Source organism: Chaetodon auriga, chromosome 19 (assembly GCF_051107435.1).
Source record: "Chaetodon auriga isolate fChaAug3 chromosome 19, fChaAug3.hap1, whole genome shotgun sequence".
Classification (NCBI taxonomy): domain Eukaryota; kingdom Metazoa; phylum Chordata; class Actinopteri; order Chaetodontiformes; family Chaetodontidae; genus Chaetodon; species Chaetodon auriga.
The window spans coordinates 3,376,076-3,390,800 of record NC_135092.1 but is presented as its reverse complement, the minus strand read 5'-3'; the positions used below and the strand labels follow the sequence as shown (position 1 = coordinate 3,390,800).

Here is a 14,725-nt window from a genome sequence, read left to right as displayed (position 1 = left end):
GTTTTGTTTGGCTTTGCTGTTTACTGACAAATGCATCAGGAGCTGTAAGGTTCCTGCCTGACACAAACGAGGTATTGTCAGTTTACATGAAAGTGAGGAGAGATCTCTGCTCATGTAGATCTACATGTCTGAATATGTCATTAGCTTGTCAGAGGTGATGTACAGCATACAAAAAAAATGCTACCCTATATATTTGCTGTTTTTTTTGTTCTTTAAAGGGTCAGTTCACCAAAATTATAGAAAAGCATTCTCAATTGCCTCCAGTGCTATTCATCTATGCAGATAGATTATTTGTCCAGGTCTTGAGGTATCCGATACAATGGAATTTAGTTTATGACAAATACAGAATAAAAACAAAAGACATATAAATACTTCAACAGAATTATTTCTTTCCATAAGCAGTTTTCAGGCTTTTCATGTTTTGCCACATCACCAGATGAAAATGTCAGCTTTGGTTCCATAAATTACTTGACAAAAGGCTGAAATGAAACTTGAACTTGACTTGAATTATTCATACATTTAGTTCAAGATATTGAAAGATAGATTTGATAAGGGATTAGAAGGGATTAGATTCAGTAAGGAGATTCAGTGACAGATTTACTGTTGAATTATCTGTTGAGTGATGGCAACATTGTTTCTGGAAAGAGAAGAGATCCCGCTCACCCGCCTTGCACTGGAGTGGAAGTAGAAATGTCAGACACAGACATCTCAAAACCTGGACACATGAAATCCAACCTAACTGTATGAATGAAAACCACTGTAGGTGTGTGAGAAAATGTGTGCAGTTTTGGGTGAACTGACCCTTTAGACTGTAGTGAACAGCTGAATGAAATGCATGTAGTTGATTTTTTTTTTTTTTTATACTGAGTATTGTGCTTTTTCCCCTCAATACCAAAGCTCTAGCAGAACTCCAGGTACAGATTCTCTATCTGCTTCTAATTCCTACGAGCAGGTCATATAATTACATGGACTTAAATGGTACATGACTCAATTAGAGGTAAGCAGTAATGTAGACATTGACTAATGGATTTTACTGCCTCTGCAACCACAAAGTGTATAAACCCCATTCGGTGTTCTGACCTCATCAGGGCCGATCTCTCCCCACGCTGGGGGACACATAAAACCCCTGCATGGGACTGAGAGGAACAGCACCGTCAATGTACCCTTTATGTCCTGTGGTTTGTTTTAGACTCTGTCATTGTGTAACCACACACACTCTGACTGTATCCCATCACTAAAATCCCACTAGTCTAGTTTCTGTGATACTCTGTAAACAAATATGGCCCCTAATAGCTGATATAATCTTCTGGTATCCAGTCTAACAGGCTGCTAACTCCCATTCTTTAACCCCGGCACGTATCCAACTTTAACTTTATCCATGCTCTTTAACAGCAACATTTAATATTTTCAGCCCATGTTGATGATGAAGGTTATGGCAAAGTTGTTTTCTCTCATGTGATGACCACGCTTACCCTTGATTTTTAGTCTTTTGAATTGCAGGTCTGACTTAATTTGGTCCCAATTAAAGAGTCTTTGACAAATTGGACTTCTACTCAACCTTAACATGAAGTGCATTTCCTCAGTTTACCATAACTATTAATTTTTAATTCCTGATATCCACACAGTATGCGAGTCGCCCTCTGTTTGCTGTTAAATGTGCTTTGCCTTGTGTCGCAGTGATGTGACTTGTTTTCATTGGTGCTGTAGGGTGGCGTCCCAGCTTCAAATACTACAACATGTGGGTTTCTCTTGCTGGAGCTGTACTATGCTGTGTGGTGATGTTTGTCATCAACTGGTGGGCTGCTCTTCTGACCAACGTCATTGTTATGGGTCTTTTTATCTACGTCAGCTACAAGAAGCCAGGTGAGCTACGAAGTATTCACTCAGCACAGTTTGGCCACGGCCTACCCAGTTTACAAAGTTACAAAGGTGCAGACAAACATTTTTACCACCAGAATATATCTAAAATTGTTCTAAAACATGATGCACATAATGACTTTAATATGACAATATTGATGATTGACAAAATGAACTGAATTATCTTCCATCTTAAAATCATGTTTCAGTTAGTTTGCTTCATTTCACTCATTTCAACAGACAAAAAGAAAATCTGTCTGAATAAAATGAAGAATTTAAAGGATTTGAAGCAGGGTTAAAGGGTTGAAAATCTTAGCTTAGCTTCACCAGAAGCGAAAAGCACACACTGTCCAACAAGTCAAGTCAGTTTTGTTTATATTGCCTATTGCTACATGATTCTGAACTGTCAAGTTGTTCCACATCCCAACACACTTTCTGTCTTCAAACACATGGCTGGCCTTGCAGCTCTGCACACACACCTGTGTGCACGCTCAGTTTGACATGCAGCTACACACACATACGAGGCCTTCTCAATGTCTGTAACACCACATGGGTCAGATGGCCTTTGGCCCAGCAGGACGACCTGTAAACACACTTGCTAACTGCACCGTGTGTCTCTGCCTGCATGCGTCCTCCCCTCCAGATGTGAACTGGGGCTCATCGACCCAGGCTCTGACCTACCACCAGGCCCTGACCCACACTCTGCAGCTCAGCAGCGTGGAAGACCACATCAAGAACTTCAGGTACCAAACACGAAGAAGCGCCTCTACTAACTAACTAAACATGTCTGCAGTTACTGCCATGAATACTGAAGCATGCAGTGTTTTTATGAAAAAGTCCAGCAATCTTATCAGACTGAAAGTGTAGATGATCATGAGTTATGACCGTGCATGCTCATACTTTACTATATATATGAAATAATAATAGAATAAACCCACTTTCCATGTTCGGTGATAATAAAAGAAACTAATTGGCAGAAACTGAAATGTAGCTATTATGTGACAAATCACAGCTACTGTACCTACTGTACTGTAAGCTTCAACTAATGTTCAGATGCACATAGAGGGCATTACGCATTATTCCCTGAATTTTTATGAAACTCTTTAATATGTGAACAGTGTAACAAAACATGTCAGCTGCTCAGTGCATCAATATTAAATAGAGAACCTGACCCTGATCAAAGAGAGTAAAGTTAGAGACGTTTTCGATCAGTAAGTGTCTGATCATGGAATAAGTAAACAGGCCCAAGATTAAGCAAATAACTGAATGAATTTTGGGGTAGTGTTCATGAGACCATGTGATGGACAATTTGGGTAAAATACAAACTAACTAATCAAAAATCATTAAATTGTGAATCAGATTTGTAGAAAAACATCATAGTGTTGGACCTAAAGCAGGTATTATTATTTATGTGTCCACCATGTTGTTCATTCTCTGACGGCCTGCACATGTAGCACATGGTGCGGTCTTGTTTTTGAGGAGGTATTAGTGATAATGTGCCTTTGGACTGTTCCCATGGCAGCAAACCAAGCAGGAGATTAAAAGGCATCTGATGGTGTCTTCAGAATGACTTGTGTGTTCCTCCCAGCTCCCTCTTGTCTCCTCTCACCGCCTCCATTAAATCCCATGGTGCTTAACATATTTGCTTTGATGTGCGCTACTCTGCTCCAGTTTTTTTGTCCTGTGCTAAGAAGACAGGAGACCACTGTGAAGGTCAGAGGAAAGTGGCTGCAGATGGAAAAGCTAGTGATGCTGTAATAATCATGGCACAAGATGAAGGGTGACACAAACGCTGACATGTTGATTTTTTCTCTTGACTGTAGACCTCAGTGTTTGGTGATGACTGGTTACCCCAACTCTCGTCCAGCTATCCTTGACCTGGTCCACACCTTCACCAAGAATGTGGGCCTGATGATCTGCGGTCATATTCGCACGGTGAGCAGATACTGTTGCTGTTGTTCTCTTTCCTTTTGTGATCATTACAAAGATGCTCTATAAACCCACAAAGGCTCCTCAAATCTTGTGAAGCTTCCAGGTCAGACAAATGTGATGTTATTAACGAAAGAATTGAATCAGTACTGCACATGTTTCTCAAAAGAAGCTTTCAGACCGAACTTTATGATGTCACCATGTTGACTGTATGTCACACATATGGCCATTAATAGGAAGTAAAATTATGCTCTTACTACATTTGCGTTCATCACAAACGCTTCAGTTTTTGGTAAACAACCAAAGTGAAATAGAGGCTTTTGGATTGGGCTACTCTAACTATGTGTAAATCCTTCATTTGGTGATTCTGGGACAGCTCTTCATAACTACTAGGTAGTGTGAAACTAGCGATTCAGCAAATTGAGTTGCACCACCCAAACATCATTTCTGTCTTAGCTTGCACAGAGCTTAGCAATGTGTTAATCATCATCATGAGCAGCAACAAAACTCCTAAAACCAACAGTTTGATGAAGCCAAGTGATGCAACAAACTTACCTGCCAAGCCCTTGTAAAGATGCACATACAGTATGAAGTAATAAGTAGTAGAGTGAAAGCAAATAACACTAAATAATATACACATGACACACATACTAGTGATCCAACTTTATTGGGTCAATTACTTATTATCATAATAGCGAGTCTTAGTTTGAAGACTGTTGTGGATTTTTTTTGCCTGCCAGATGTTTGTAGGAATATCTAAATAAACATAATAATGTAAATCACTCTTCATGCTGTTTTATTTTTATGAAACAGAATCAGAATACTTTATTGATCCTCCAAGGGGAAATTGGGTCAGTTGCAGTTGTCCCCATTGTACACCAAGTAAATACAGTCAAAATAAGATATGAGTAATATCTCAGGAAATGTGTGAAAATATGTAGAAATACGTACACTATACTACAATATAAATCAACCATAAATAATAAACAATATGAAATTTGTACATGTAGGTATGTAAGGTTTGTGTATTATGCTACAATACATAGCAACCATTTCTATAGAAATGTATCTGTTGTTCAACATTCTACATTAAGTATCAAGAATAACGGAATACTAGAATACTGCTAATACTAGTACAATAAACAATAATAACAGTGCTAACAATAATAATATAGTATATAGTATTACATAATAGTATATGGTAGTAGTAGCAGCAATAATGATAGTAAAAATAATAATGATAATAGTAGTAGTAAAATATTAATATGCATATATGTCATTGTATTGCAAAATTGAATTATTGCACATGTTGATGAGATAATTAGAATTATGAGGTAATACAGCCTCTGACAGGGCCGAAATCGAGTCCAATAAGTCCAGGGGGCCAGTCTATTGACTCAGGGTGAGTGACACTGTGAGTTAAATAGTTTGATGACCGCAGGCGGGAATGACTTCCTGTGCCGTTATGCAGTGCATCTCGGGGGGATGAGTCTCACCCTGAATAAACTCCTCTGCTTGTCCATCAAGTCATGCGGGTGAGAAACACTGTCCAGAATGACGCTTAAGTTGGACAGCATCCTCTTCTCTGACACTGCCACCAGAGAGTCCAGATCCACCCCCACAGCGTCAGCGACCTTGCACATCAGTTTGTCGAGCTGCTTCGGCTCACAGCAGCAACGGGAGAGCACTCTCCACCAACATTGCCCGGCAGATGTTGAAGGACCTCAGCCCTCTCAGGAAGTAGAGATGGCTCTGGCTTTTCCTGTAGAGTGCTTTAGTTTTCTTAGCCCACTCAGTTTATTGCCACTCTACACTCCCAGTTACTTGTAGTCCTCCATAATGTCCACACTGACCCCCTGGATGCAAACAGATCCACAACCAGCTCCATCATCTTTGCCATGTTGAGCTACAGGTGGTTCTTCTCACACCATGTGACAAAGTTTCCCACCACAGCCCTGTACTGGGCTGTGTCAGAGAAGTTCTGAAGTTGACAGGTCTCCTGCTGGGCTCCAGTGTTGCTCACCACTCTGTCTGGCACACAGTGTTGCAGGTGCACAAACAGTGGTCTGCCAGTCAGGTAGTCGACAACCCCGGGCACGAGGGGGCCACCCACCTGCATCGCTGTCAGCTTCTCACCCAGTAGAGCCAGCTGGATGGTGATGAAAGCACTGGAGAAGTCAAAAAACATGACCCTGACAGTGCTTGCTAGCTTGTCCAGGTGGCGGGTGGGTGGGGAGATGAAAAAGCTCTAATGGAATGGAATGATCTTAGACATATCTTTGATATTTCTCTGCTGACATTTCTTGTTACTGATCAGCTGACATTTATTTACGTATTTACTGTATCAGTGGATGAATGAATATAAGCTAATATTGGTCCGTACATTGACTCCGCTGTCCATGGGCCAGCTTTAAACTTACAAACAACTGCTGCATACAGCTCAATATTTTCTCCTCTTGCTTGAGGTTAATTCATTGTTTTATTCATGCGAAGCTAATTTTCCCTTTAAAACATCATCATAGATCTCTTGTCTGTCTTCACTCAGACGGGGTAAAGCTCTCTCTGAGTCAGCTTAGAGCTCAGAAACGAGCACATCAGTGAGCCACAGTGGTGATATGGTTGATGCGTTTGTTCCACCACACAGTGTAAAAAGCCTTTTACAAATCCCCTGCCAGGCGTAACTACTTCACAATGGAAAGTCCATTTTGATTGGATGAATGAGGCTCTGTGCAGTCCAGCAGCTCTCTGGCTCTGTGGAACACACCGAGTGGCCACTGATCTGCCTTCCTGCCTGTTTCTGTTGCCTCCATTAGGACGTTAGGAGAGAGAGCAGGTGAAGTTTTGTAAACATTCCCAGCTAATGGCATTACAGTTTCCTGTCTGCAGAGCGTCTTTGTGAGCTCTTTTCTTGAGAAATAAACAAAGTCCCTAATGAGTAGCTTCCGAGCAGGACTTAACATCTAATTTCACTTGTTCCAAACTTCCAACTTTATGTGTGTGTGTGTGTGTGTGTGTGTATGTATGTGTTTGTGTGTATGTCTGTGTGTGTGTGTATGCGTGTGTGTCTGTGTGGACGTGACTCCCCACAGGGCTACAGAAGGCCAAACTTCAAAGATCTGGCCACAGACCAGGCACGGTACCAACGCTGGCTGCTGAAGAATGAGACCAAGGCCTTCTACACGCCAGTGTTTGCTGAGGACATGAGGCAGGGCACACAGTACCTGCTCCAGGTAGGAAGACAGCACCACCACAGTGGTGTTAGGCATGATATCTCAAATGGATTCAGCCTCTTGCTCTGAAGGATATCAGTGAGCAACAGACAGCAGTGTTGGCTGTATTCTGTATTTGTTTGTCTGTATTTGTTTGTGTGTGATTCTAATGACCTGTTTTTCACTATTATTCAAGAATGTTGCCAATGAGTGAGGAGGGTTGCAGCAGTCAAATCGAAGTAATGCTATTTTAGTATCAAATCCAAGGCCTCATTTGGCTACATGGAAATTCTGCATTCGCCTGCTTCAACCACTGGAAAGACATGATGTAGAAGATGGCTGGACAGGAAGAAGAAAATTAATCGATTATTTCACGTTAACAATGAACTGATAAAACACGTTTAATGTGTCTTTTGTACACCGTTTCTCTGGGGGTCACATATATTAGCTTTTATACCATGAAAGGGCCTACTTCATGAGCCACACTAGAATATGTGCCAGATCTATTTTTGATGGACGACACGTCAATCTACACAGAGCAGATCGAGCCGGACAGGAAGTCAGACACAGGAACAGTATGAAGAATCTGGTAAATTTTCAAAATATGACTCCCTGTGCAGATTTCTGATCGTACATCAACAATAAACACAATTGTAACAGACAATAAAAGAAACCGTTTAATTACAAAGCCTACTTACTGATGGTAGCACAAATATCAAGAAAAATGACGAAATCAGCTAAATCTTAGCAAGTCAACACAATCACAGCCTCTGAAAAGCTCTCGTTAATATTTGCGGCGTTGTGTAGGACGGAACAAAAACGCTTGTCCTGTATTTTTTCCTTCACCAACAATGTGTTTGTCAGTAGACTCTGTGTTCTCAGCCTCGTCTGTCACTCTAAGCTTCAAGCCCATTGGTTCCTGCTGAGGAAGGAGTTTTGAAAAGGACCATAAACTTTTCAACAAATGTTACTCAAACAGGAGAAAATAGTGCATTTGTTGGGGACTATTTTAAGTGGCAGATTAATCAACATGTGTTATTTTAGTGAGTATTTGGGGCAGCAGTATGTGGGATTGAGTCAAAATATACTACAGGATGTGTGTTTATGGTAATGAGGAACATGTCAGTGCAACAGTGTCTCATTGATGTTCTTCACGGAGGAGTAAGATATATGTCTTTAATACACACACAATGGTTGTTAGGATGTATTAATAGTTGTTTTTAGTATGTGCTTTGGATTTGTAGACAAGAAGAAATTGACAGAATATCATATATGAATATATTTAACAACTGAAATTTAAACTAGTTTTTAGAACACGTTTTGTGATGTCCTGGTGTGCTTGTGCTTTTAGTGAGGACTAGTTTCCAGACTCACAGATCATGTGGAGGAACAACACTTTCTTTCATTGCTGAATAAATTGACCTTGTTTAAATTTTAATGCAAACAAAACAAAAGTGAAACTTGCATGCACCTGTGAAACTGAGGTAGTGCTCAGAGAGGTGAGTCTGCCAGAGTTTCCATCTCAAGTGTTAAAACTGGTCAAGTTCTAGTCGTGAGTATTTGCTTCTCCAGAATGACAGACTCGATGATGCTGAGCAGAGTGGCCAAGAAATGAGTCAAGGTGTGAATCAGTTTGTGATTTCAATTGTTTTCTCTCTCGAGGCTGCTGGCCTGGGTCGCCTCAAGCCGAACACGCTGGTGCTGGGCTTCAAGAATGACTGGAGGGATGGCGACATGATGAATGTGGAGACTTACATCAGTATGATCCAGTAAGTTGATCTGCTTCATGGAGGCACATTAAAACCTGAGAGTCATCAGTCTCATTATTCTCTCTGTGAGACACAGAAACAGTCTCTTACTGACATAACCCAAATGTAGGCAAAGCTTTTTAGTTTTTGTTGGAAATTAGATGTGAAAATGCTGAGTCATCTGACTTTTGTGAGCTAGACATAAATGTTATTAGACACTCACACAAACTCTCTAAAGGTGAATAATGATAGTTGTGAGAAGAAATACTGTACTGGCTGCTTTCAGCAGCGCTGTGCTAACGGTGGATGGCTAATACACTAATCCACTATTGAATACTGATAGTCTGAAAATATTGCATTGTTACTCTTGCCATGTTTGGAGGCTGCAGTATGGCACTTTGTTTGCTTAGGCTAAAGTGAATTAAATGAAAATGATTGTCCATGGCATGTGAGAGTTCGCTGTTAGTCAATCTTGATCGCCTGCAGCCTGATCAAATAAAGTGCCGGCACAATAACCACTAACCTACAGAACAACGCAAACTAAATAATGTTGCACACTCTTTAAAGCCACCTTCCCGATGTGTAATGCCAAACTAGCAAGCATTAGCTAATTTCATGGGGATTTTCAACTCAGTTACCGCTGGTGGAAAGTAACTAAGTGCATTTACTCATTTACTGTACTTGGGTATACATTTGTGGTTCTTGTACTTCAAGAACCTTGTATTTCTATTTTCTGCTACTTTATACTTCTACTACACTACATCTCAGCAGTAAGTAAAGTAATATATGTTATATTTGAATAAATTTTAATTAGCTCCACATTTACCAGACTCAACATTAAACAGATGAACACATGACTGCATCAATAATTAGAATTTAATAATACAGATTTTCTTTTATATTTTATTTTTATATTATATTCTGAAATGGGCCATTCTGCATACCCTAATGAGTATGTACTTTTACTTTTGGTACTTTAAGTATATTATGATGCTAATACTTAGGTACTTAGGAGAGTTAAGAAATAAGAAGAAAGTAGTGCATGAGGTGAGGTGCTCTCTCACCCCCCAGCGTACCTCACTCTCTTCCTCCCTCTGTCTCTGCTTCTGAGACTCAGCACTCTCTCCTTTGTGTGTGTGTGTGTGTGTGTGTGTGTGTGTGTGTGTGTGTGTGTGTGTGTACACCAGTGTATCAGCTTATGCTGTGGCCCATCTTGCCTGTTGTTAGCCATTGTGATAAGGGAGGAAACCTTATTTGTTTCCCTGGACTCCCCTACCCGATTACAGTTTTGCGGCTTGCCATCTTTTTCACTACTGTAGATTTTGCAGGTCTGGTATTAACACAGGAGTACAGCGTTTGTCCATGTGAAATCTTGTCTGCCTGCTGAACCCTAAATCAGTCATGTGAGACTTTGCGTGAAGGACTTAAGCTGAATGAGTTCCTCATTGTAAAGTGTGGGGATTATGGCATTTGAGCTGAAGGTCAGAGATGGTTCAGCCCTACAATATTAAAATCACAGCTAATGCGCTCAGCAATGTGCCCTTTACTTTCCATCCACTGAGTAGCTGTGGTAGTGTACACACCACAAGGTTCAGCCTGCAGAGAAATATGTTGGAAGCTGGCATTTGTGGTCCATGTCTTTGTGACTGGAGTCTCTGTTTCATGTCACACCTCATTCTGTCCACTGCTGATTTTGACTCTTTTTTTTTTTTTTTCATGTGATTCCCCCTCAGTGATGCCTTTGACTTCCAGTTTGGTGCTGTTATTCTGCGACTGAAAGAGGGTCTGGATGTGTCCCATATCCAAGGACAAGGTACCAAACACATGAGTACACACATAACTTGGTTCTAGAGATATGTTTAGCAACATGGTTAAAAATCAATATCGTTCTTCCAATATTCATATCTACAACCATGATTCCAAGTTTAGACACTGTGTATGTTAACAAATTAACAAATAATCACAAAATTGTTTTTGTTTATGTTTTACAGATTCACAACTTTTTTGGAATCTGGGAAATAAAATCACTAACAACACAAATCATAAGTCAATACATAGTCAAGTATTCTAAGTTGTGAACAGTACAGTGGAAAGAATAAATACTGTGTGCAGATTTGATTTGACATTGCAGTGCAGGATGATATGAATGTGCATTTAAACCTTTAAAAAGATATAATCTGATCTATAATGGAAGTAAGTGGATATTTTGGTGTTGGTGTTTGGTGGCTGATCCAAACCAGACAGTGGTGGATGAACACAGAGCAGACTGATGATTGCAGTGTAGAGCTGGATCAGCAGCTCCTGAGGCAGGTTGAACTTCCTGAGCTGGAGCAGGAAGTACATCCTCTGCTGGGCTTTTTTGATGACAGAGTCTATATTGGACGCCCACTTTAGGTCCTTGGAGGTCATCTGAAATCTTAAGATGCAGAAGCAGTGTTGGCAGACTGAAGTCTGCTTTCATCTCCACAGTTTTGAGCGTGCTCAGCTTCATGTTGCTCTGATGCTCTGGAAGTTTGTGATCCACTGACAGGTGGAGGCTGGCACAATGAGCTGGTACGTTTGGAGCAGAGAACTTCAGGGATGATGGTGTTGGAATGCTTAGCTGAAGTCCACAAACAGGATTCTTGCGTATGTCCCGGAGGAGTTGAAGTTATGAAGACTGTAGTGCAGTTCCATGTTGACTGCATCATCCACTGACCTGTTGGCCTGGTAGGCAAACTGCAGGGGGTCCATCGGGGGGCCTGTGATGTCCTTCAAGCGGGTCAACAACAGTCTCTCGGAGGATTTAATAACCACAGATGTCAGGGTGACGGGCCTGTAGTCATTTAATCCTGAGATAGTTTTTCTAAGTGCTTCCATTGCACTGACCAGAATTAACAAGAACTCCTATGATGAATAACGTGGCTTGAAGTCAATGGAAGTCGTGTCTAAGTGAGGAGCACATTCTTTAACACGGTGACATCTATACACCAACCGTCGTTTATGTAGAAGCAGATTCCGGCTTCCCTCATTTTCCCTTGATAGCTCTGTTACATGGTCCCCTTGTCCAGTAGATGCAGTGTTGTGTCTGAGATGTGCTCACCAAACCAGGTTACAGTAAAGCTAAGGACAGCAGATCTTCAAAAGCCTGTGTTTGCTCTGGTGAGGAGCCACAGTTCATTCATCTAGAACTGCTACTATTACACTTAGATAAAGTGGGGACACTCGTGAGAGACAGGTTAAAAAAGAATGGCCCAAAATAGAATTAGTAACGGTCACTAAGGGGCAAGCTCCAAAAACACTGGACCTTACATTTCCCATAATGCAACTTGATAGCATCTTTTGTTGATTTTATCAGGCTTATCTCAATCCCCGGATCTGGTCTGGGGCCAACGTTTCTGGCGTAGCCAGTGGATGTGTAGGCCAAGACTTCCTCTTCCATGCACCAGTCAGTGTTTGCAGTTTGATTAGCAACTTGACTTTCAAACTCAGCAGCTCGACATGACAGCTAATCTCTATAAACGGATATCTGCATATGGCTGTAGATAAATGTGAAAGCTGATAAAAAGCTAAATCGTCATTCGAAGATAGCTGATGGGTTCAGAGATTGCATTTCGGCAAATGTGTTCTGCCTCTTTTCTGGGTTGTTAAGTTAAAAGACATGTTTACCAGGCAGGGAGTTTAGAGATGTCCATGAGCAGATTCTGAGGATCTGGATCGGTGCTGATCTGGCCATATTTTAATGGATTGGTATCAGCTAAAGTATATCCTGTGAAAATACCAATCCTGTGTTTTATACTATCTCAGCCTGCTGGTGTAAGCAATGCAGATCTGCTTTACCACAGCCAGCCTGTATAGTGCATGATTTGGGTGTACAACTGAGTGACTCACACTGAGTTTGGCAAAAATATATGGATTTGCTCTGCTACGACACTAATTACCATTAGTAAAGAGCAGTGCTAAAAACATAGATGTAGGCTGGCAGCTTCCTGTTTTTTAACAGCAGATCATATCAGTTATCGATAATCAGTATTCATTTTGTGAGTTACGTGATAAGAGGCCAAAATGAAACTTGTTTGCTGGCAGGTTTGTGTGCTCTTTGCAGCTGGTGTATGCATTTACCCACAGATTATTGTAAGGGAGCAAGCTCTGCTCTTTAACAACACTGTACAATCAGACTACACTATTCCGGTGCCTCTGACATAGTGAGACGTCGTCCCTCTCCTGTCAGTGTCATGAATTGCAGTCTCCCAGTTAAACTTTGAGAAATATTTGGATCAAGTAGCACTTTAGATATAAGGTGTGTCAGATTAAGCTGTTACTGGACACCAGACTATCCCTTTAATCCCAAAGAGATGCTGTTTTTCTCTCTAACTTCTGTATTTGTGTGTGAAGGCTGCATAAGCCTATAGTTGATTTCATTGTGTCAGCCTCACAGGCTTTAAAAACCTTTTCCTCTCGTCTTATTTTCTCTCTCATTTCCTGCACCTCCCCCTCCATCTGTGCACTCATTCCATTTCCTCCCAGATGACTTGCTGTCCTCCCAGGAGAAGTCCTCAGGCATGAAAGATGTGATCGTGTCCATAGACACCAGCAAAGACTCTGACGCCGATTCATCCAAGCCGTCCTCCAAGGCCACCAGCCTCCAGAACAGTCCAGCTATACAGAAAGGTCAGCCAGCCACAGCACGACTGTCTCCACATTCATCTTGATGACTTTATATATTCCCACAGAGTCTACCAAGCAGACTTTAGAAGGAGGTTGTTACAGTGACACCCAGGTGACCTGCCAGTAAGGAAATAGAAAAATAATCATTTGTGAAGTTAGGATGAATTTATTTTCGTATGTTCAAGGCATTACAGAATTTCCATACCTTAAAAATCTAATGCATGCATTATTCACAGCATCTCTATGATTGTTTAGTGTGTGTGTGTTTTTTTTTTTTATCAGGGTTGCCTTGACCTTGAAAGTGGTTGGATTACTGAAGCAATAAAGAGGTCCTTCAAAGTGCTTGGATATAACCAACTGGGATTTCTGAGTTTGTGCTATACCAACTCAGAATCCACCTATGATTCCATTTTTGTGTGTCTGGAGCACTGGGCCAACACATCCACTTTCTTTCTATCCATCACTCTCCACATAGGCTACAAGCATACAGCAATTTGCTAATCTCTGTGCTGTATCATTCGCTGTTATGCTGTCATTGGTGTTCCCAGCTCAAATATGTGGCTGGTCACCCGCTTTGTTTAGGTCCCCCCCACCCACCACACCCAGTGCATTGTGGTGCAAGCTAGTGAGAAAATAATGAATGAATGTGTGTGTGTGTGCTCACTGTTGAAATAATTAATTATGCAATGTGTTTATGTTCCCACCACAAAATTGATACTTCGTTTTGCATCACGCCAGATAAAAGGGACTTTCAAGCAGTGACGTTAGAGGGACAGCTACAGCGTCCGCAATGCATTCCTATGGGTTTCCATTGTAATGGAAATCAAATGTCACTAAGCAGCTCTAACAATGGCTACTCCTAAATGACCTTTTGATGCATCGCTAGTTACAGCAAAGCAGGTGTTCTGCTACAGCGGACAGTTGGGCTACAGCATCAGGAACGACGTAGCCATCCCTTCAACCACTGCTGCATCAAGTCCCCAATGTTGCATCGCCCACAGCTGGTGCCCTTTCCTTTTAATATTCACCAGTTTGCTATGTTTTTGCCATAGAAATAACTGTGTGATTCTATGGTGTTGACACTTGCCCTGTCACAAACGTTGACAGTGATTGCAACTGCAGTGAGCCAATAATTGACATAAATCCAGAGCCTTTTATAGGAGTAGGTAGTGTTTCTCCTGTTGGAACATTTTTACAACCAATTCAGTGACTGCCAGATTTTCAAACAACAAAATATATTGGTCGGGTACTAAATTACGCAACACGTTAACGTGTGCAAATAGAGTCTGCAGACACACGTTGGATGCAGCAAAAGCACAACACAGTGTTTTTACA

General features: G+C 41.2%; 1 protein-coding gene across 2 annotated transcripts in view; it reads left to right on the top strand.

Moving 5' to 3' along the window:
* The window catches only part of slc12a2 (solute carrier family 12 member 2), a 68,901-nt gene that overhangs the window by 35,925 nt on the left and 18,251 nt on the right, over positions 1-14,725 (top strand). For both annotated transcript variants that reach the window (XM_076757254.1, XM_076757253.1), the window contains exons 14-20: positions 1,708-1,863; positions 2,501-2,600; positions 3,681-3,792; positions 6,876-7,016; positions 8,658-8,764; positions 10,477-10,556; positions 13,250-13,393. In XM_076757254.1, the coding sequence (XP_076613369.1) occupies positions 1,708-1,863; positions 2,501-2,600; positions 3,681-3,792; positions 6,876-7,016; positions 8,658-8,764; positions 10,477-10,556; positions 13,250-13,393 (840 nt within the window). The remainder of the gene's footprint in view (positions 1-1,707; positions 1,864-2,500; positions 2,601-3,680; positions 3,793-6,875; positions 7,017-8,657; positions 8,765-10,476; positions 10,557-13,249; positions 13,394-14,725) is intronic.